This window comes from Opisthocomus hoazin, chromosome Z (assembly GCF_030867145.1).
Source record: "Opisthocomus hoazin isolate bOpiHoa1 chromosome Z, bOpiHoa1.hap1, whole genome shotgun sequence".
Lineage (NCBI taxonomy): Eukaryota > Metazoa > Chordata > Aves > Opisthocomiformes > Opisthocomidae > Opisthocomus > Opisthocomus hoazin.
The window spans coordinates 33,100,701-33,124,684 of record NC_134454.1 but is presented as its reverse complement, the minus strand read 5'-3'; the positions used below and the strand labels follow the sequence as shown (position 1 = coordinate 33,124,684).

General features: G+C 40.3%; 1 protein-coding gene across 1 annotated transcript in view; it reads right to left on the bottom strand.

The window, feature by feature from the left end:
- SHOC1 (shortage in chiasmata 1) overlaps positions 1-8,102 on the bottom strand; it is a 53,140-nt gene extending 45,038 nt beyond the window's left edge. Inside the window, exons 1-3 of the mRNA XM_075411584.1 lie at positions 8,034-8,102; positions 3,113-3,242; positions 2,438-2,519 (exon numbers count right to left, since the gene is read on the bottom strand). Coding sequence (XP_075267699.1) covers positions 2,438-2,519; positions 3,113-3,242; positions 8,034-8,102 — 281 coding nt within the window. The remainder of the gene's footprint in view (positions 1-2,437; positions 2,520-3,112; positions 3,243-8,033) is intronic.
- Positions 8,103-23,984: the final 15,882 nt, after the last annotated feature.

Here is a 23,984-nt window from a genome sequence, read left to right as displayed (position 1 = left end):
TTTTTTACTTTGATCTTGCTCTTTCTATAGCAGAATAAAATTTCTGCATCTGTGCAAAACTGTTTTTTTCTTTAATATTATTTAAATTTTTATAATTTTCCACTTTTTTCTGTTCAGCAGTTAAAATCAGCCCAACTTCCACACAATGTGCACTCTTTATAACTCAAACGTTATGGGAGAGTTAGGGCTTCAGGTCCAAACTTTTAGAAGTACTCAGACATTTCTTCACTTAGTAATGCAAGCCTGAGGATAAGCTGCAAAGGAGGGCCTAACGAGCTAAAAGTTAGCCACTTCAACACCTGTTAGTTACCTGAACCCTAAAAAGACATGAAATGATAAGAGGAGAACGGCTGTTAGCCTACAGAGTGCATCTCCCATCAACCCAAGAGAGGAATGCAAGTATCACAAGGAAACCCATGCAGTTCTCCCACAGAGCCCTATAAAATATTTATCTCACTATTGTGTTCAGAAGGTAAAGACTAGTACTATGGATCCAAAGCACCAAACCTGAGAACATTTTCCAGTTATTTCCTGATTTTTGCTCTTTTTCAAAAAAGGGGAAGTTGCATTACAAATCCCTGTCAAAACAACGTTGACAGTTACAGAGGAAGTCACTGAAATTTTAGAAGATTTTTAATTGGACTTTGACACTGTCTAAAAACTGATACTAAGTTATGCCCCACTGGGTACTGTGTTTGGTAAAGCTGAGATCATAAACAATTTTTTTTTTCCAAATCTTCTGGCTGACTGAATAATGGAAATTGCTCAAGGCTATTATCTTCACTATTAAGCATATGGTTGTAGACCATTTAACAAAACCCAAATTGAATATAAATCCACTATCTTGGATATTTCTAACAGCACTGTGAGAAAAACATAAAATGAACTCTTCAATATTCACAAGATTCTCATAAAAATGCGCTAATATTACAGTCTACATTGTCTAGAACAAAACCAAGATACTCATGCTGGGAGCCAATCTAAGACATCAAGCCCCTAGTCTTTCAAAGTATTTGGCATTTTTCTGTGTTTAAGCACTAGTACTCTCCAACCAGCTTCAGCCACGAGCACTCATCTTCTTTAGGTCTGCCGGAAAATAAGAGGAGTACATTCAGTGGCTAACTGCAGAATTTTTGGTTCAAATTACTTGCCCAAAATCACAGAGGAATTTTGACAAAGCCAAAACCAGCAGTTCCCCAGGCAGCATTCCACTCCCTTAACCAGGAATTACATAACACTAGGAAAACACAACCTTTGGAGAGTCTATTATGATTATTAACTAATGATCAAACAATTACACAGAAGAACACCAAGAGAGTTAGCTGTTCTTTTAAAATAAGAGTGAAGATATTTTTCCAGAAACTTCCCATTATGTGCTTTTTATTTTAGTTTTCTTCTCCTGCAGTAACTATGTTTTTGAAGAGCTATGCACCTCCTTTTCAAGCAGTACCACTTCTACAGGAAAAGCACCTTCATTGCTACACAGAGGCAGAAATTCACAGATAGCCACATCATTCACTGCCTAGCCCAGATCCACTCTATGAGCATGATCATTTCTCTGCCACGAAGGAGCAGAGGGTTATGGCGAAAAAATAATATGTAGCAATGCAATTCAACACTCTATTACAGTGAAATCACAGAAGAGTGCCATTGTGAGGTACTGGCAAGCCTGGTCCTGGCATTTTCTGCATAAGATTATTTAATTCTGCAACGACACGTTTTTTTCACAATCATATTTTAATGCAGATTTGGAGATGACATAGATTTTACACTGGCCAGTAAAACCACAAATGCAATTTCTGTTTCTTTCATACTGGCAATTGTGTGAGAGCAGAAATACACACAATTTACCGTTTTTGCAGAACCATAATTTTCTTTCATGTTTTACGTATGCTGTAAAAACTGTGTTTCAAATCTGTTTCTAAAATGAACTCTATTTCAGAGTTCATTTGATACATTTAACTTTATATAGATAATTTTAAAATAAATACATCTATCTTCAATTGCTATAACGCGAGCTTGACCTTTTATAGCTGTCTTATATACCTTTTGAAAGATTTATAAATACCCTTCTTCAAATAGCTTCATCTACAGTTACGAGAGACAACTGTCTTATAGAGAGAGGGGGGCAAAATGTCTTCATGGTTCACTTTCATGTTCGTGTACAGATTTCAGAGGCTTTCTCCAACATCATAAATAGATCGCACAACCACCACAAAAATGGGATAAAGCAGTAGAGAACTCCATAAAAACACAATATTACTTTTAGTGAAAAAGCCATCTTTAAGCTGTCTGCTACAGTGTGCAGCTTGCTACTGTACGCTTGCTACTGTCAGAATATGTTTCCATAATCTGTTATCATCATTATCTTATAATTCACAAAGTACCTGAATGATACCAAAGGAATCATATATTTTTTTAATTTATGGTTACTGACTTTTCCAGGAAATCCTCCACAGATAAACTTTTCTTCCACTGATCCAATACTGAAATAGCGATCATGTTCTGTGTTGAAGTAACTGAGAGAAAAAGAGAAAAAAAGAATCACACAGAAAATATTAGCATTAATTTTGATTTTTATGTATTCATCAAATCATTGCAGAGGCTAACCAGACTTTACACAGGATATACAGAAAAAAACAATGCTTTTAGTTTCCACTAGCAAACGCAAATGCAAATACACCAGAGAGATGCAAATACTTTTATATATATTGTTACCTCTCTGCTTGGAAATCCCCAGGTTTTTCCACATCTCAAAACCTCAGCATCATCCTTCAAACCTCTCCCAACTAATCAGATTTAGTATTTTACTTATCTCCGATCATTGCTTTTTTTCTATAAGCACATGTCCAGGCAGTATGTTTTCCAGAGATCGCTACAAACTAATCAAATATCATCCTTATTTAGGTGCCATACATAAATAAATATTCATTACCCATTTGTTTCTATCTAAGCAATGAACACATTCTACCTTCGGTAGATATATGAACTGACATACTGCTGCTTCCGGATTTTTTTTTTTTTACCAGACCTATCATATTATGCACAAACACAAGCTTTTCCTTTAATTCACAGTAAATCTAAACTAAAATTTAAGGACTGTATAACCTACTTCTAGTCCACGGCTTCCTATACTTCTCATTAGCAAAGAGTCCAGTGAGATGATACTTTTCATCTTGATGTAAACAGGGAGGAAAGCAAAGTGATAATCTCCAGATGGAAAACTTCTGCCTTGCCATGCTCTGTACAAAAAAAGTGCATGTGATAAAATTATGAGAGACAGTTCCACTCTTTTTGCACACTACCTCTTCAAATAATCCCACTGTTTCGAAGCTTTTTCTACTAGACCTTAATTTTACATTTATACTTTTTTTGTAAAGTTGACACAATCCAAACTAAGAGAAGATATTAACATTTACCTGTCTTGATATTTAATCTACACTTCTGCATATGCAAAACTGCACGTGCTTAGCTACACTTACCTAAACTTTGCATGTGCAGTTACAAGTGCTTGTCTTAACACTTGCATTGATCTCTTGAACAGATCCATGTGTACAAGCTGACCAGAAAAAATTTAAAATAATTCTTACAATTGCTGTTTTAAGTTCTCATAAGATTCTGAAGCCTCTCAGCTTTCATGTGCCATTGTGAGTTAACAAAAGCCCTATATAAATCCTTTTATCTTCAATAAAAACAGCAGAGGACGATGATAGTAATCAACAGAATTCTAGAATTAAATAGTCAATGTGGCAACTTCAGTAACTTTTCACTGAAGACCACCTTCAGTAAACTATCCAACAGTTCTTCTGTCACAAAAGCCAATGTGCATTACTGTATAAATAGCAGAGAGCCACAGAATCAACAGTGAGTTTAGGAAGCAGAGAAAAATGATTCTTACACAGGGGGTTGGATTTAACAACTTTACAGCTTAGAAAGAAGTCATCGTCAAAAAGTCTGGGGTGTAAAAGGCACATTGGAAAGGGCAACTAGCTATAGAAATGTGAGAGAACATCACGAATGACACTAGAAACTTCTCTCCAGTTCTAAATTCATCGCCTGACTTCAGCTCTGTTGCTTCAGGTCACAGAATCACAGAATCACAGAATAGTAGGGGTTGGAAGGGACCTCTGTGGGTCATCTAGTCCAACCCTCCTGCCGAAGCAGGGTCACCTACAGCAGGCTGCACAGGACCTTGTCCAGGCGGGTCTTGAATATCTCCAGAGAAGGAGACTCCACAACCTCCCTGGGCAGCCTGTTCCAGTGCTCTGTCACCCTCAGAGGGAAGAAGTTCTTCCTCATGTTCAGACGGAACTTCCTGTGCCTCAGTTTGTGCCCATTGCCCCTTGTCCTGTCGCTGGGCACCACTGAAAAGAGCTTGGCCCCATCCTCCTGACACCCACCCTTCAGATATTTGTAAGCATTTATAAGGTCCCCTCGCAGCCTTCTCTTCTTTCAGGCTGAACAAGCCCAGTTCCCTCAGCCTCTCCTCGTAGGGCAGATGTTCCAGTCCCCTCATCATCCTCGTAGCCCTCTGCTGGACTCTCTCCAGTAGCTCTTCATCTTTCTTGAACTGGGGAGCCCAGAACTGGACACAGTACTCTAGATGAGGCCTCACTAGGGCAGTGTAGAGGGGAAGGAGAACCTCCCTCGTCCTGCTGGCCACACTCTTCTTGATGCACCCCAGGATCCCATTGGCTTTCTTGGCAGCCAGGGCACACTGCTGGCTCATGGTCAACCTGTCGTCCACCAGGACACCCAGGTCCCTCTCCGCAAAGCTGCTCTCCAGCAGGTCCACCCCAAGCCTGTACTGGTGCATGAGGTTGTTCCTCCCCAGGTGCAGGACCCTGCATTTGGCTTTGTTGAACCTCATCAGGTTCCGCTCTGCCCAACTCTCCAGCCTATCCAGGTCTCGCTGAATGGCAGCACATCCTTCTGGTGTGTCTACCACACCTCCCAGTTTGGTGTCATCAGCAAACTTGCTGAGGGTACATTCTAACTCTTCATCCAGGTGGTTGATGAAGAAGTTAAACAAGACTGGGCCCAGTACTGACCCCTGGGGGGTCCTAGAAATATCCACCCATATAAGCATATGCTATCAAGCCACTTATAGCCTATACCAGTAAACATATTAGGTGACAAACTAGAAACAGTTCACTGACTTGGATTGCTAACAGAACAACAGTGCTGTCAGTGCACTTGTCAAACCTTCCCGTACAGTCAGAGCGAGCGAAAAAAAAAAAAAAGAAAGGAAAAAAACACATGGGAAACAATGTGAACAAACACTGTCACTTCTGTGAAAGGTCACCGTTACAGATCTTTTTTCCATTTCAGTCTAATCCTTTGTGGGATAGTTACAATTCTGTAAATGCCAGTTAATTTCAACAAAAAAGGCAAAAAACTACTGCCATCATAGCATCTTTTCTTTAGAAAGCTCTTGTAAAAATTTGATGAACACCATACTGATGCAATGCATTCCCTTTTGCCCGAGTCAAAGCATGAACTTTCCCCAGTGATGTTCTCCTTCACAAACTCTGAACAAGGGAGGCAGAAACACACAACTACAGGCAACTGGACCTAGGTTTTCTACATGTTACTGGCAATACATCAGTTTAAGCAATCTGTATTGAAGTTACTTCTAAAACAACTGCACTTATAAAATAATAGTACAACTAGTAAAGTTCCTGGTAGAGATGACAGGAACAGAAAGCTTATGATAACCTTTCTCTTAACTAAAACAAGCTGTAAGGATTGCAACATAACTCTCAAAGTACTCTTAGGTTAGAGACGAATGACCTACTGGAGTTTAAGTAGAAACTGCTGAACAAGTAAATACAAGCAATACTATGACAGAGATCAGAAAGAAATTTTAAACAACAGTGTGTAGTTTTACTGCAGCTAACTTTAGCTTAACAGCTAAAATTGTTTTCAACCACTGATGTTTGTAAAGTGGAACAAATATGTCCTAGGGCTATTGTTAAATAATGGCCTTAAAAGAGGAAAATTGTGTATTTTACAGCACACTTTAAATGAATTTGTTCTAAGTGTACAGGTTAAGCTGAACTGGTTCACTTTACAAAGTCTGCTACTACATAGCTTTTCTCACCTTTCTCAAATACATACAGGTGTTTTTCAAGGCCATTCTTAAAGGTTATAGCATCTACTCAATGCATATTTACCCGTTTTCAAGGAAATACAAAGGTCTCTGCAAATTTCTGTTCTAACTGAAAGATAATATGTGCTTTTTTATAGTTCCATACAACTTGCATATATTTTCAGTTTATAACATAAAAGAATGTTGAACTTCTAAGATGACTTTGTAATCACACCTACAACACTCAGCAGCATAAGAAATTGAACTCTTGTGTCTTTAATGACTGAAAAGACTCCTTTCTTCAAAGATATCTTTGTACTGGGTACTTGGGAAAACTGTGTCTGGGGTTGAGAAAAATGCATGCCAGGTACAATTAGAGTAGGACTCCACATACAGTTGAGCCTGATGTGTGCAGGAATCAGGGATTGATACACTCACTGAATTCCAGCATTTCCTAAGAATTAGAAGCATTAGGCAAGTGCACTTGGTATCTCAGATGCCTGAAAAGTAATTTAACTACCAGGTACTTTCTAGCAGGAGGGTAGAAGTTAGGCACAAGAGGGGAACAAGAATCTGCAGTTTTAGCACAGCATATCCCTTGCACAATCAGCTCTATAATACCTGTAAATGTGTGATCACATCCATTAACCCCTTCTAGTAGTATTACAGAGCAACATTCACACTCTGTTCCAGAGCAGCCATCGGCAGGTCACTAAACATTTCTCTTCTACCACTTTTCATTTGCCCTGCTGTCAGCACCACCCTACTCTTCCAAATTCAGGCAAGAAAAGCCATTAATTGCAATTCCTCTATTTTGCATGACAGCCCACAACAGGTTTTGTTAACACACCTATTTTTTATTCACAGATAACACAGAAACATCTGAACATCAAACTGAATGGAACTACTGCGAGAAGGTTTGCACAACTATAGAATGACAGACTGCATGTTGTGGGAGTTACAATAGAAAAAGTAGTCCTGGCTGCTAGAATCTAAGAAAACACTAGGCACATACACAGGTATCATACGAAACAATTCCTGCACTCTAGGGAAAGGGATGTGGGCAACATGTTTCCTAACATGGATGTCAGTTTACCCGCAAGTATTGTTGCTGCAACACCTCCCAGGCTGCATTTCTCCAGCCATGTGCCAGGAACATTTGTGTGTGTACTTGCACTCTCCCTGAACTCTTAAAGACATGGTGTCTCGCTACCTCATTCTTCTGCTCACACACTAGAAATAGCCCTCCTTGGCAAAGCACCACTCTGCCAGAGCAGTTTTTTCTTTGTCTCATAGCCTTTCATTGAAAATACAAATAAGTAAAAAACCAATTAAGTAAGACAGTGTGCTTCAGTGATGAATGGCTGGCAACATCACACAGATATAGACATGAGGTAAAACAAGACTTCATAGGGTTTCTATGTCTTAACTGATCAACATCTATGAAGCCAAAATATTCATTGTAGGTGTGAAAAAACATCTGGTCTCCATGAATTCAATCTAAAACATCATAAAAACTCTTCCCTATCATCAGTAGGGAATACAGTGTTCTGTATCACCATCCTAATACATGTTAAAGTAGCTAGAAAATTGGATTTGTTCTCCAGAAAGGTAACTAATTGAATTTTATGCATTAGAAGGCACAGTGCACTCTCCAAAGAATGCTCTAAGCAGGAAACTAGCTATAAAACACAATTAAAAGTGCAACAGAAACTAAAAAAATTTATGCCCTTCAGTTTTGGCAGAATTGTACTTTAATTTTTTATTAAGAAAACCTGTAATCACTTCATTATGTCATCCCAGCAAGTGCAGTACAACAACCTCACTGAAACAGAATTCTTAAGAAAGTAGTTCTTCGTATCTTTTTTTGATGTGCACTCAATCATTTCTTCAGTCACTGCCATACTTTTTCAGAATATTAAGAGAAATAATAAAACAATACCTCATACAAATAGTCTGTTGAGTGATACTTTAAAGCTGCAAACATCTTGTTTTGTGATGTTTTCAACATTTCATTTGTCTAGAAGATATACAGATTATGGATTAGTTTAAAACTTCCTATATCATGAAAAAACATTGAAAAAGAATGTTGCAGTTAAGATTCAACAGGAGTAACTCCCTAATTGCTGCTAGCACATGCACCTTGGACTGAAACTCGTATAGAAGGTCGCTACTCAAAGCATTCAGTATTATTCCTTTGGAAGGATGTAACAGATTACCTAACTACAGACCATGGACACTTCATTTTTATGCAAAGGAAATGGGCTTTTGGGGTTTTTTCAGCTATGCCCATTGCTGTTTGTTTCACAGAAAACCTTTCAAACCATTAAATGAATGTAAGCAATACAAATTACCTCCTCTAAGCAATCATTTTGAGAAATGAACTGGTTCAATTAATTTTTATGGATTCAAAATTAGCTTTTAAAGATAGTTCAGCTATCTAACTATTAACCTTTCACTGCCTCATGCATTTATGAAGGGACTTTTTTTTATCTCCTTCAGCTTTACAAGGGAAATGGTGATTGTACAGGTTAGCTGTGAGCAAGAGGTCCTGCTGGAACACCAGATCTCTAAATTAGTTGATTCTTCTAATGGGAACCAGGAGATGAAAACTACACAAGGACAGAGATACAGTGACAGTGCAAAACAGGATATATTGTTGCTTAGGTATGCATAAGCAAAGACAATACTTGTTCTTAATTAAAATTAGGTAGGAAAGTCAAAGCTAAAGTAAGACAATTCTATCCAAAAAGTGTATGGTGTAAACGAAACATAACCAGTGTGAATCGCATGGCCACAAGGCAAACTTGTGGCAGAAGGCTGACTTCACATACATACCAGTAGGTATCAGTAACATGATACCATGCTAAAATTGCCTAGGTAACAGCATTGGAAATACTAAAGCTGGGTCTGGATGTTACAGAATTGGGACCAATGAGTAAAAAGTAATTAGCAGCTGGTTGCTTACTTAGACGAGTCTGGGCAGAGAAAGGGAAGCGCAGGGGATGTAAAAAGGTAGGTTCAGGAAAAGAAACAGGAAATAAGGTATAAAATCAGATGGAGAATGAAGTGGAGGGCAACCTTCTGATGGAAGGAGTGCGGATGGTTAGAGACAGTGGTGAACCTGACCAGCGGACCAAAAAGGCTGGAGCTGCTAGGGAAAACTGTTTCAACAACCTTCTGGACCCTCCATCAGGTCTATCTCCAGCGGACCTGGTGTGGAAGGGATGCGTTTGTAAGGAGGATTTGTACCTTAATGCTAAGTGCAGGACAACACAGAATAGAACTGCAACTCAATAGTATTGATGTGTACCACTTCTTAAGATTTCTTCATAGCAACATAACCATACATTCATACAAGTATTAAGCAATAGAACTGCAACTATTACTCACACTGATACAATTGTGAATTAATACAGCTCATAGCAGTCAACTGCTTAGTAGCCACTTAAGGCACTACTAGTTTAAGGGTGTGTCACTCAGTAAACATTAGAAACATCTCAATCAAGTACATTTCAAGTTTCTAGTTTAAAACGGGAAGAGTGGGACTTACAGGCTCTGAGGATACAAGGAAATCCATGCATACTTAAAATCTTTTAAAGTTTTTTAAGGAGAAACAATAAAACTGCAGGAGAACATAACCCTGTTTCATTCTCCAGGAACCCTAGGGAAGACCACTTCAAGTAACTCAAAGAGGCAGCATGAGGTATTTCCGCCAGCAGCAAGTGCTTTTAAATCCGCAGCCTTCCCTACAAGTGTAGAACCGCCAACGGCTCAGGGGAAAGGGAGAGCAGTACGGACAGACACAAACCCTGAGCCGCGAACCTCACCGCCTCCCCCCGACACGGCCGAATCTACCTCAGCGCGACAGCTCCCCGCCGCCACCGGCCCCGCCCCGTCCTCCGCCAGCGCGGGAAGCGGGACGCGCGCCTCTGATTGGCTGCCGCCACTCCCGCCCTTGGCGCCGCGCGCTCGCCAGCGGGCCTCGCAGCGGCCTCCCCTCCGCTCCCCTCGTAGCGTCGGGCCCGTTCTCTGCCCTCAGTCCCCGCCGCGGAGCTGCGGTGAGGGGAGCGCCTTCTCTTGGTTTGCCAGTCCCGGCCCCTGAGGGTCCCGGGTCGCCCGTGTTACCTCAGGGAAAGGGAGCTGCCGCAGGGCAGTCTGCGGAAGGACACTCGGAAGTGACCAGGGTTGGTTGCGTTACACGCTGCAGCCTTTCCTTTACAAGCAGCTGCGCTCAGGGGTCAGAAGCACGTCGCCTCTTATCTCTATATAATAGAAAAATTCTCAGGAGGAGTGGGTAGGAAAACTTACGTGATCTTCGAAGCAGAGCTGAAAATGCTTTTAAAGCAGTAAATGCAATTAAGGAACTAAATTTCATGTTCTGTCCACCGGTAGCAGCTTGTATGGGAGAAGCTAAAGAAAGAGATAAGGTTAGTTTTTTAAGTGATTGTATCTAAAACTTCTGCTAACCTGCTGTCTGTTACCTTGGGAACAGAAATGGAACGAGGCCAGAAATGCTTCCGCTTCATATGCTCAGCAAGCGTATGAAATGTCAGTTTCTACAAATAGCTGTCAACTTGGGGAAAAAGGCTTTTTTTTTTTCGCTTTTAATTGGCTGCCTAAATTGCTCCCACAGCCCTCAGGCTGCTGTCTGTTGAACAAATTGTTATGTGTGTCAGCAGGCAGTTTGGCATCAAATTTCTGCTGCAGCTCAGGCTTTGACTGATCCCTGGACTGACAGAAATTTCAAGACTAGTTGTGAGAATGCTCCTTCTTCCCACCCAGATCTTACACACGTCCTAGCTGCAGCTAAGCTCCAGACATGGTTCTGCTTGCTGGAATGGCACCTTCTTACTGATGCTGGCACCACAAAGCCATTATATTGGATGCTCTTACCTCCTCCTTTTACCTTAGAAGTGGATACCCACAGAGGATGCATCAGAAGCGCAAACATCTCTGGCAATGCAGCAGCAGGTGCATTCAGCCTGTTGCTACAGTAGAGTAGGAAGTCAAAAACGTGGCTCCCCTAAGAACCCTTTGCAGATTGGGTCCCAGGTGAGGATAGATTTATGTGGGGAAAACAAAAGCTAACTTTTCACTCTGGTTTTAAGAGCTGCATTAGCTTTTGTACTTCCCAGTGAGCGAAAGAAGTAACAAGCTTATGGACAGATTCTGTCTTTACTGCTGCAAAGTACTATTTTTTTTTTCAACTGAGAGGATGAGGTAAGCTCAGCGTCGGCATAGAGTTTTTCCAAGCACAGCCGTATTCCAAATGTTTCCCAGACAGTTGTTTCTTTCATTCATGACTAATATGGTATAGTAGAAAATGTACTGGAAAGAGCAGATGTATTCTTCAGGAATAATGCCTTTATCAGAAAATTACTAGCTTTGGAAAATTGCTCTAAGTCTGCAGAGATATGGGTAATATGAAATACAGTCAGAGTCTTTTAGCTGTAGAGCAGTTGTAAGGTCCTTCTGGAATGCAAGAGTACTCTGTGCCGCTGGGTCTGTCAGCACCAGATCCTATGAAAAGTGCAAATAACCAATAATTTATTATTATCTCAGTATTTATACTTTTTAAATGTATTTCTATTCTGCTTTCTAAGAAGTAGTAGACAAATTGTTGGCCCAAGTAGGCATAATACACAAAACACAGGAACTCCAATTAAAGTATTTCAGAAGCACTCCTCTCCCAGTTGGAATATAGAGAATTGCATGTTTTTAACTCAAACTAGGAAACAAAATAACAGTATATTATGGGTAACTGAACAGGATGTTACAGCAGAGAAATGTCCCCCAATAGCAAAGCCTTTGAAGTACCTGGAAAAGGTAAAACTAATGACAGCCACTAGAGCAGATGAAGTATCTTACGCAGCTACTCAAAGAGACAATGCAGCAACACATACTGTGATTAAGGGGATAGAGATATCCTATGCAGATTATGGTATCTCCAGTTTTTCTTCATGAGATTGCAGAGTTGATGGGGTACACATCCTGCAGAAGAGAACTGGCAGCAATTCATAGTTACCTCCATGACTCTTTTCCTCAGATATACCTGTAGATCTGGATGTCTGTACATACAACTTTTAAGCACATGCATGGGCATTGTTTGTATGGCTGATAAAAAGTGGTAAGTGATATAATACTAGATATATTACTGCTGTAACAATGAAGATCATGAATGAAAGAAGCCTTTCCGCCTCACTGCCTGAACCCAGGCAAAGCTTTCCTCCCTCACTGCCTGAACCCAGGTAAGGCTTTCCTCCATGCAGGATGCCAGTGGGGGCTACGTGAAATTGAAGTGGTAGCTTTAGTACTCGTTGGGCAAGCACATACTTTCCTCATAAGTCTATATGCTGCGTTTTAGTTGGATTTCTTGGGAGTGAAGCTGAGAATGTTATGGGTGAGAATAACATGTGGTTCGCATCTTCATCTTTTACAGTGGAGCTGCTCTTCAGAATTGCGTGGAATGATGATGAAATCTTTGGTTTTAGCCTGATCAGTGCTATGGGATTTGCTGCTGTGCTTTTTCCTGAACTTTTCATAAAATGTATCACTGAACTCCAGGAACAGTTTTTTAAGAGTATATTGGAGGCTTGAGCATAAGATTACTGTCAATACAGTCATAAACTTGACTATATCTCGTTCTCTAGAAAACTGTCTGTTGTGAGCTGGATCACAGCTGGTCCAGTTCAGCTTAACTGTATATAGGTGTCACCAATTCATTTTAACAGAATTTGGTCCTATGCCTTTTTTACGTCTTCTTTTTTCCTCATTTCATTTTGTGTTAGTCATAGAAATCAGACCTGAATGTAAGATACCAATAAGGCAACAAGGAATAAAGTTGTAAAGAAATATTTGTTGTTTTGCTTCATATTGCTTTCAGATCAGAAGAGATTGGAAATGTGTGAAGTTGTGGATTTTTTTTTTTTTTTTGCTAGAGCAATAAATTAATTTTGTTTCAGAGGATGTATCTCCTTGGATAACACATAATGGAGTTAGGCCTGATTTGTTCTCTCAGTATGTGTATTCTTGGAGTGCAAGTTATTCAAAACCTCCACAGAAACACAAATGGTATAAATATTTTCTGTGTTACTCATCAAGAAATTTTATAAGCCATCTTAAATGAATAAAACAAGTGTTCATCCTACACGAGTAGCATTTGAAGACAGCACAATGAACTAAGGCATCCAGAAAAACAAGACACAGAGAAAAGTGTTAGCTACACAATATAAATACCTAAATGTACCACACTCATTTTCGGAAGTATACCTTCCTATGATGTCTTTTAATCAAGTTGCTGCTTTTGCATCATTACTGCATTGTAACATGTAATTATATTTATATGGGAAATTAATTTTGAAAGAGATAGATACACATTTCTGCCTCAGCCATTAGTGGAAGGCTGGCGAATTCTGTGAAAGATGCAGCAGTTGCTGAGAGAAAAGTAGAGGAAACTGGAACACACCTACAAAGCATGTCCTTGGGTCCTGTGTTTGTACTTCACCTGTGATACTCAGGTACTGACATGAGAAGAGTTGTAAGAACCTGAAGACAATGCATTGCTCTTTTATATGCTTTGTATTTTATACAAGTTTGGTTAGCTGTAGAGGCTATTTATGAAGTAGCCTTCTTAGCCTTCCAGGTACCTGCTTAGGGGCAAGAACAAGATACCTCACTTCTGTTAAATGGAAATGGCAGATTCAATACACAGTTTGTTAGTGATGAGGAAAGAAATATAGGATCATAGAATAATTTAGGTTGGAAGGAACCTCAGGAGGTGTCTATATCAACCTGCTGCTCAAAACAGGGTCAGACATCATATCAGGTGATATTGCTCAGGACTTTGTCCAGTTAAGTTTTGGAAGTCTCCGAGGTAGAGGTGCCATAACCTCTCTGTGTCCCAGCTCCACTGCGTGGCTCTGTCTTTGTGACGGAAAACATTTTCCTTATGTCCAGTCTGAACCTCTGTTCTTTGAGCCTATGACCACTGTTGCTACCCAGTGCGCTGCTGGCCCCTGCTCAGCTCACTGCCTGCCCGGGCCAGGGCCTTCCCCTCAGAGGAGCTCCCTGGTGCTACTGGCCCTGGCTGGCATCACTGCTGCGCTTTTGCCTTTCCAGGGATGTGCATTTGTCCTGGCTGAGTTTCATAGGGTTAATGGTAGCTCCTTCCTGCCTGTCCAGAACCCTCAGGATGGCAGCCCAGCTCTTGTGTATATTGACTGGTCCCCACAACTTGGTTTCATCTGCATACTTGGTGAAATTGCACCCCCTTGCCTTGTCTAGGTCACCGATAGAGATCTTCAGCAGGACCAGTCCCAGGATAGATCCTTAGGGTACCCAACTTGTTATGTGCCTCCAGGTTGAGTACAACCCGTTAACCAGTACCTTCTGAGCCTGACCATCCAACCAACTTTTTACACATCTATTTTTTCATCCATTCGAACCACAGCTTTCCTTTTCAAACTCCAAATACAGACTGTTTATTTTTTTGCTTTGTTTCTTTTTGCAACAGGGAAGCTTCAACAGCTATTTATGCCAAATTCTTTTTGGTGCTGTAGAGGAAGAATGAGGCAAGCAAAACCATCAGCTTTTTTTACTGAAATCTGAAAAGGGCTATCAAATAAGCATGTGGAATTGTGAAGGTTAATAGTTGAATAACATTTCCTCTTGGCTTAGGATACTTTTAAAAACAACTTGTTCCTAACCATCATTGGCTCTGTTCCTGGGCTAACCGCTGCGAGATCGTAGAATCGTCATAGAATCATAGAATGGTTTGGGCTGGAAGGGACCTTAAAGGTCATCTAGTTCCAACCCCCCGACCATGGGCAGGGACACCTTCCACTAGACCAGGTTGCTCAAAGCCCCATCCAGCCTGGCCTTGAACACTTCCAGGGAGGGCGCAGCCAGAACATCTCTGGGCAACCTGTTCCAGGACCTCAAAAAGAATTTCTTCCTTATATCTAATCTAAGTTCACCCTCTTTCAGTTTAAAACCATTTCCACTTGTCCTATCACTACACTCCCTGATTAAGAGTCCCTCCCCATCTTTCCTGCAGGCCCCCTTTAAGTACTGGAAGACCGCAATAAGGTCTCCCTGGAGCCTTTTCTAGGCTGGACAACCTCAGCTCTTTCAGTCTTTCCTCACAGGAGAGGTGCTCCAGCCCCCTGCTTACCTTCATGGCCCTCCTTTGGACCTGCTCCAACAGGTGCATGTCTTTCCTCTGCTGGGGGCTCCAGAGCTGGATGCAGGACTCCTGGGGCGTCTCACAAGAGTGGAGCAGAGGGGCAGAATCCCCTCCCTCAACCTGCTAGTCACGCTGCTGGGAATGCAGCCCAGGGTGTGGTTGGCTTTCTGGGCTGTATACACACATTGCCAGGTCATCTCCAGCTTCTCATCCACTGGTACCCCCAAGTCCTTCTCCACAGGGCTGCTCTCAATCCATATCTGCCCATCCTGTAACCATGTTTGCAATTGCCCCAACCCATGTGCAGGACCTTACACTTGGCCTTGCTGAGCTTCATGAGGTTCTCACAGGCCCACCTGTCAAGTGTATCAGGATCCCTCTGGACGGCATCCTTTCCCACTAGGGTGTCAAACACACACCACTCACCTTGGTGTCATCCGCAAACTTGCTGAGGACACTGCACTCAATCCCACTGTCTACATCTCTGACAAAGATGTTAAGTAATACCGGTCCCAGTACGGACCCTTGAGGGACACCACTCATCACTCATCTCCACTTGGACATGAAGCTGTTGACCGCAAATCTATGAGTGTGACCATGCAACCAATTACTTATCCACCAAGTGGTCCACTCATCAAATCCATGTCTCTCTAATTTAGAGACAAGGGTGTCATGCGGGAGAGCGTCAGCTGCTTTGCGCAAGTCCTGTCACTCTTCCATTATCCACCAACGCAGTAATCCTGTTGCAGAAGGCCACCAAATTTGTCAGACAAAATTTGCCCTTAGTGAAGCCATGTTGGCTGTCGCCAATCACCTCCTTAATTTCCATGTGCCCTAGCATAGTTTCCAGGAGGATCTGCTCCATGATCTCACTGGGCACAGAGGTGAGACTGACTGGCCTGTAGTTCCCCAGGTCTTCCTTTTTTCCCTTTTTAAAAATGGGGGTTATGTTTCCCCTTTTCCTGTCAGTGGGAACTTCACCAGACTACCACGACTTCTCAGATATGATGGATAGTGGCTTAGCAACTTCATCTGCCAGTTCCCTGAGGACCCATGGATGCTTCTCATCAGGTCCCACAGACTTATGCACATGCAGGTTCATTAGATGGTCTTAAACATGATCTTCTCCTACAGTGGGCAGTTCTTCGTTCTCCTGGTCCTTGCCTTTGGATTCTGTGAATTGGGCTGCAAAGCTCTTGTTGGTAGAACCGTTATACCTTTTGTAAATATGGTTATATAGATAGAGTCAGTTGTGGAAGTCCGGGAAGTTGAACAGCAGCTGAGAAAAATCTTGCTTATACATGTGTGCTCATCTAGCAGAAGAAAAGTACACAGAAAAGTCACTGATGTGAAGGAACACACACAGTTTCTTAAAATATCTCTCTGGTGGTCTAAATGCCTGTTATATCCTGCTTAGGACTTGCTCTGTAAAGTGTGCAAATGAGTCCTTAATGAGCTGTCTGTTTCCTTGTGAATGAAGCAATTAAATTAATTAAAAGGTAAAATACTGTTCTGTGCAGGAGGAGGAATGAAAGAGAGCAGGGCGAATCCATCTTATAGTCATTACAAAGTGGTCTGTGTCACAGTATCTTGAAAGTGGGGACAACCACAGGTAAGCATGCATTTCAGAATGAAAACTACTCTTAGAGGCTAATCCTTTATATCCTGCTGGTTCTCTCTTACTCATGTTGCAAACCTCATTGAGTTCAGTGGAAAGGATTATTTCTAATCAGTAGGGTGAATAAGAAGATTGTACCATCTGACCTCTGATTGTGTGAGCAGACCCTGTGCATATTCTCACTGCCTTCTGACTGTACAACACTTGTGTGAGTAAGGCTTTCTTCCTGTGATAAATACACGATCTGGGTGTGACTCCATTACTGGACTATTAAGAGAGAAAATGCTGCTAATGGGTACTCAATTCCAGTTAAAGAAACATGAGTTCATCACAGGCGAGTGTCTTAATGTGAAGTCATTCACAGCTTTAATATATGAATACGGCATTGAAGTTGCTTTTGCAGCTCTGCTTTGAATGAGCCCAGTGAAATCAATGTTTCTACTGGATTTTAAATGCAGAGGGGTGTAAGGCCTTTTGATGCCTCACAATTTCATGGAATTACCAGAAACAACTTGAGGCAGATATGTTAATGGCAACCTGTGATACTGTCTTTTTTCAAATACTGTAGTGAATCTGCATCAGAAAACAAAATGATTCTATCAAAAATGGAATAAAACAGTAGAAGTTACTAATTGTGAAGTAGACATGCAGGGTGGAGTAAAGCAAATTAGAGTAAAATAAAGTAAATCAAGATTGATCTAATCTGTTTTGATCATGAGTTATATCAGCTGTTTTAGTCACATGTTTTAAATAAACTAAATCATGTTAAGTTGTGCAAGTGGCCAGCCCTGACCTGTGGTATATGAACAAGCCAAAATCATGAGAAATTACAGATCCTTATAGATAGGAAAAGGTGAATAATATATATGTAGCTGGCCAGCCTTCACCAGTGGATACAGCAGCAAGATGTCAGCATCAAAAGTGACAGAAATGAGAAACACTGTACTTAAAAAAAAAAAAAACAAGAACAAAAGAAAAAACGGAGTCCAGTGGGACAAGAGTAATGCAGGACGGGTGGTAAAGGCAAAATATTAAATGAGGAAATATTTCGAGCTCTCATCCATACATTGATAAGGGCAGACAACAGTGCTGTCACTTCATCTCTTCCTCTCCTAACAATTTAGTATTTTTTTCAAATTTTACTTAAGATTTTTTTAAAGCAAGGTTACTTTTTATTAGCCTGGATTTTGTTCCAGTTTATTTTCAACTAAATGCAGTCAGTACATGATGCTTGATATTTTTTTCCAGTGAAAAACATTTATAGGGATATTTTCTTAAAGTAAATAACTTCTAATAGTCTTGTTTGGATTCTTTATTTTGACCTGTTTAAATTTGTTTGCAAATGGTAAATGATACTTTTGAAATTGTGTGACTCATATTTTTCTTGTCTCAGGGTCTATTTGGGTAGAAACTGAAATTCAATAAATTGAAAAAGCTTTTTTTGTCTTTTTTCTCATGCAAAACTGTATTTACCATTTGAAGTGAACTTGTTAAAATAGAGCAGTTGCTTGTGAATTGAAGTGATTGTTTGTAGTTACTAATTCCTTCAATATACCTGGACTAGTAATATTTGTACTTAATTTCTAATCATAACTTGTAATAGCAAAAAAGGAATTCCTGCTCTTCAAACTCCTTAATTTTGTAGGAATTGCTCACTGCTCTGTGAAGAAGAAACTGGGAAGAACACCTTCAGTGTCTACCGCAGACGCTCCTGATGGCAAGTGCCTTCTTTGCATTTCACTGCATTTCATTGCAAGTGTTTACCAAGTAATTTGCACTCATTCACTTGTTGTACCTTGACAGTGATCATGTGCCTAATTTTATTTAAATTAAACTATATTCATCATAAATTTGGATCTTTATGTATGTTGCGATGGTTAAGGGAGAAGCTGCTGCCTTAGCATTCACACACCATGCAAGGGGTCGCACATATCACCTGAGACTTTAATTGCTGGGACTGGAGTTTCTACACAGCGGGCAACTCCTGTGAGCTGATGGGTGCCCCTTTTTGACTCCTCACACACACACGCTCACTCTCGGGCGCTCCCTTATCCCTCAGGCTTGACCCTAGGTTTCCCAAAGCAGAGTCTCCGACACAACATACGCCAGACAAATTTATTGAGTGGTACAGCCTCCGAAGAGGGACCACAGACAAAGAAATCGCTGGGCAATTCTACCCTGACCGTCTAAGTTCCAACCCCACACAAGATCTCCATGTGGTATCCAAGTGGCAGCTGATCCAATGGTGTTATTTGGGTTTGGGGTCTTCTGTCCCGCATTGGGACCCTCCATTGCCTCTGAGCAGGCTGAAGATTCTTCCCTTATCTTCAGAGAGGCCCTGCTGCTGTCAATGGATGACTTAACTTCCTTATTTTCTAGCTGCATCTGAGTCCTTGGGGCCCTCCTTCAGTGAGCTTGGCAAGGGGTTAATGAAAGTTCATGGTATTCAGGTGGCAGATTCACAGTGTGCAGCCTTAGGCTTCAGTGAAGTTGAACAATAATGCCAAGCAAGTTAGTTATACGAGCACATATATGCATGAATAGTATATCAGAACACAAAACAGCCACTCTTCTTACATGCTGACTATTTGTTTCTATAACAGCCATCATGATACATTGCAACTTCATGAAATAGTTTTTTTCCGAAAGAAAATGCATTAGATAGAATTTCCATAAAAAAAGCAAATTGATTCTACCTATGTTGTTTGCCACTTAAATGGTCAAACTGGTAGGGCCATACTAGCTTACCAGTCTTTCTTTCACAAATGTGAATCTAATTGTATGCATGTATTAATTCAACCATAAATGTGATGTGCTTTACATTACAACACGTTATTTGATTGGCCATAATTTTTATAAAATAAGGTGAGTAAACTAAATCTGCCCTCTTTCGTCTTGAAGCTATTACCCCTTGTCCTATCACTCCATGCCCTTGTAAAAAGTCCCTCTCCAGCTTTCTTGTAGGCCCTCTTCATGTACTGGAAGGCTGCTATAAGGTGTCCCCGCAGCCTTGTCTTCTCCAGGCTGAACAGCCCCAGCTTGCTCAGCCTTTCCTTATAGCAGAGGTGCTCCAGCCCTTGAATCATTGCTGTGGCCTCCTCTGGACCCACTCCAACAGGTCTGCGTCTGTCCTGTGCTGGGGGCTCCAGAGCTGGACACAGGACTCCAGATGAGATCACAACATTATCCAAACATTTTTCATCAAAAGCGCTAGGATTCAGATTAGATCAACTGATGCAGTCATTACAGCATAAAAAAATCTCTGTCTATCCAGAACAATGCAATCTCTTGATACCTGCACCCTCTGGAGGTCGATCAGGAATAGCTTTTCAAGAGCCTTCACCACCTCTGAAGATTTACTAATGCACTTCCTGGACATGTCATTTCATAGCCATGCTATGTTTCAGTAACTTGTTATTCGGCTGACAGTCCTTTCCTCCTGATCATACTTAGTGCATTTCCATGGCTTGCTTTCTGATTTACAGAAGTACAGATCCTTAACAATGGTAGAGGACACATCAAGACATGGTAGCCACATTTTCGAATAGATGCTTTGCTTTGCTTTTTTACTCGAGGTTTATTTGCAATTAAGTTAAAAGAAGAAAATAAAACAAAGAACAATTTGTCCTTCTTTGCAGAATGCACACTGCACAATCTATGTGAACCAGGTTGTCCTCTCTTATTCTAAAATCTATTGGTATATGTCTCTATGTTAGCTTGCATGTTTATGCTATTCTCCTTTCAAGAACAGGGAGGAGAAACACAAAGAGGATTGGACTTACTAGGTAAGCACTGGATCATTTGTATTTTAGAGTTAGTGAGGGTCATGCCAATTGATGTCAAGGCTCAAAGAATGATCCATTGTGACTAAAGAAGGCATTGAACTTGGTGGTCTGGTTTGTACAAGGCAATAGTCTCATTTCCCTAGAAAAGTGTTTGGGTCTGGAAAACCACTTTTGTAACTTACTGTCCAAACAAAAAGAACAGTGATTTGTAGAATCAAATCACCTTATTCCTAGAGAGATGTTATTACAGAAATGTGCTTCACTGAGGAAATTGGAACAGTTTAACTGGTGAACAAGAATTGTGGAGTCTTTGGGTTTTTACAGTCGCAGCTGTTCTAGTTACATCAGCTACAGAATGCACCTCTAAAGCTGATACCTTGGTATGAAGAAATATGGGTTGATGAGATTATGTTTATACCACAAGTAATTGTATTCTCTATTTTATAATTTGTTATGGTTTGTTAAATTGGCCTTTGTTTTGCAACACTGCTCACACCTACAAAAATATTTATGTGTTTAGTTTTTAATGGGTACTTTTAATCAGACAATATCAGAGTTGATCTTATTGTGCGTTAGGTGATTTTAGTCGCTATGAGACTGCCTTTTGTTGGAACATCTCAACCAGAATTCCCAAATTTCATCATAACAGTGATAATAATAAATTTTACATCAAGGTCAAATTCCTGCTTATTGGAAGAAAGTCACATGACATTGGCAAACAGCTTCATGAAGGAGAGAAAGACAAAAATTCCAGTTTCAAACATGACAGCTGAAGACTGCAGAGAAAATCAAAGATACTAAAGATACCTGGTAGTAAGTAATGCTGTGCCACCTTGAGTGAGAACAAATGACAAATAATTTTTTCTTTTACTTATCAATCAGAATAATGAGAAAAGCAATAAAACCTTATACTCACTGTCATTTCAGAAAAAAAAGTAACTGAAAAACATAATTGGTAAGTCTAGAAATGATAAAGGGAGGAAAATAAAACAACTTGATGAAACAGGGCGCGTAGCTAATATCTAGTTAAAGTGCATGAAAAATGAAGAAAGTTGTGGTCATATTCATTCATCACCAACATTTGTAGAAAAATACACATCCAAGTAAAGCAAATCCTGCAGTGCTTGCAGAAGAGCTTTTGTGGAAGTCTGCTGTGGATGTATTTGTGTTCCACTAGGGGTTGTCATTGTCACACATCTAGGTAAACTGCTTCCACTTGCAAGACCAAAGTGTAGGCAGAAAAATCCCACAGGGACTGAAAGAGCAGGGCTTCAGTTCTGCACGTATCTCCCAAGCAAGGGATCTTCCTACTGGCCTAAAGAAACAGCTCCTCTGTCAGAACAGAGGAAGCTCAAAAGGTGAATTGGCTTTAGTGATAGCCCCTGAAATAAAAGTGCAATACTTTCATGGAATTTTGATGTATTTTCTTTGCTGTTTGATTTACTTGCTTCCAAAGGAAAAAGAATGGAAGTTAGTGACAAGTAAATTATTATGCCACAGAAATTTTGTGATCTTAAATATTTTTCTTTAACAGTTCCCAAATACCTCAAATTATCATGTCATCTTCTTTGAAAAAACAGGTATGTAGGGTAGGTGGTTGTTCACATATAACACTACAGATTTTTTCATTGCTTTTGCACACCTTGTTCTTTGAGGAGGAAGTATCATGTAATATTTTTACATAATTGTTTTTTTGGTATGAAAAATACTTCGGTCACACGTCTCAACTAAGGCCTGAAAGAAGTTAAATAACTGAGTGGTACCATTCTAATATTAAGACTGCTTTCTGAAATACATTTGCAAACCTCATCTTATACTAAACAAAGCAGACATCAGAGCGACAGTACAAGATGACTCCAGTCCAGAGCTATTTGCATGGTGGAGGGGACAATTTAAAAGTGGCCCTATGAAGATGTGCTAGCCTCAGACATGCCTGGAGACACATGACATCTTTAGCAAGATGGGTGAAGAGTTTTTATTCCATTGATTTCTTTAAGATTGGAGTTTTATTATGGTTCTTTTTAACTTGAACACTTCCAATGATGGGGCATCCACAACTTCTGAAACACAGCTTGTCTTTCACCCCAGCTGCCAGTAGGACCAGTGGAAAGGTGAAGGGTGGAAAAGTGAAAGGGGGTAGTAATCTAACAGCAGGGTGGCTGAAGAGGTGCAGGGAACATTCTGCTATGCATGTGCTAGGAAGGGGTCACTAGGTCATGTAGCCAAGGCTACAGGAAGAAAGCAAGGACTGTATTTTGTGGTTTTCTAAAATTTGCAAATTATAATAAGATTATAATACTGTGAAATACAGAGGTTCAAACTCAGTGCCATCTGCAGTGTCCTTAGGCATGTCCCAAATTCCCCAACACAGGGAATTGTCTGAAAGTAGATATTGCATCTAAGTGGGGGAAGACAAAGAGAAGTCTGCAGAAAGAAGAAGATGAACAGAATGTCTGCCTGTGTTATCAGGTGGTAGTTAATACAATCTGTGTTCTTTTTAATGCAGACGTTTTTGCAGGTCTTGGTGTGGTTATTACACCAACTAAGGCTTGGGCATTCTTTCATACATATTTCTTGCACTTTCTACTTATTGGTAGTTGTTGCTGCTTTCTGTGAGCTGATTTGATGACTGATCTGAGGCATTTACATTTGTTTTCCTCCTGCGTATCCAGAGTTGTGAAAAGCTAGATACTAATGAAATTCTTAAAAGAACAGGCAAACATCAGGATATTCATATCTGATAAGCCAGCATTAATACTGACTGAAGGCTAATGATTAGCTGCAATTTTTTCTTCTCTTGGCTTCTGTGGATATTTGTAAATAGCTTGAATAGTCCTCTTCAAGATAGTTCTATGACCGGATAAAACTGCTCTACCATCTTGGTCAGCCACCCTGAGTAGCCAACTTCAGACATCTTGGGAGTGGAGTATGCAGAAGGTAAGTGCTTCAGCACTGGCCTCAATATTAATTACTGTTGTGACTGTATTTTTTCATGAATTTAAAACAACATATACATAATAATGTTGAATAATACAGCTGAAAAGATAATTTGTTAATTCAAATAATTTCTGATGTATTCATAGACTGGGTAGAGAATAGGATGCTAAGGCAAATCTGTGAGGCTCCTGCAAGTTATCAACTATTACATTCTAATGTAAAAGCTTAGTAAAAATCTGTTTGGTTTACATGTGACTCATTTTTACTTGTGAGGCTTACATATGGGTTTAAATAGGGAGATCTTTTCCAACTGAACATTTTTGCACATAAAATGAAGACAAACTGTGTAATAAAGACACAGTAATA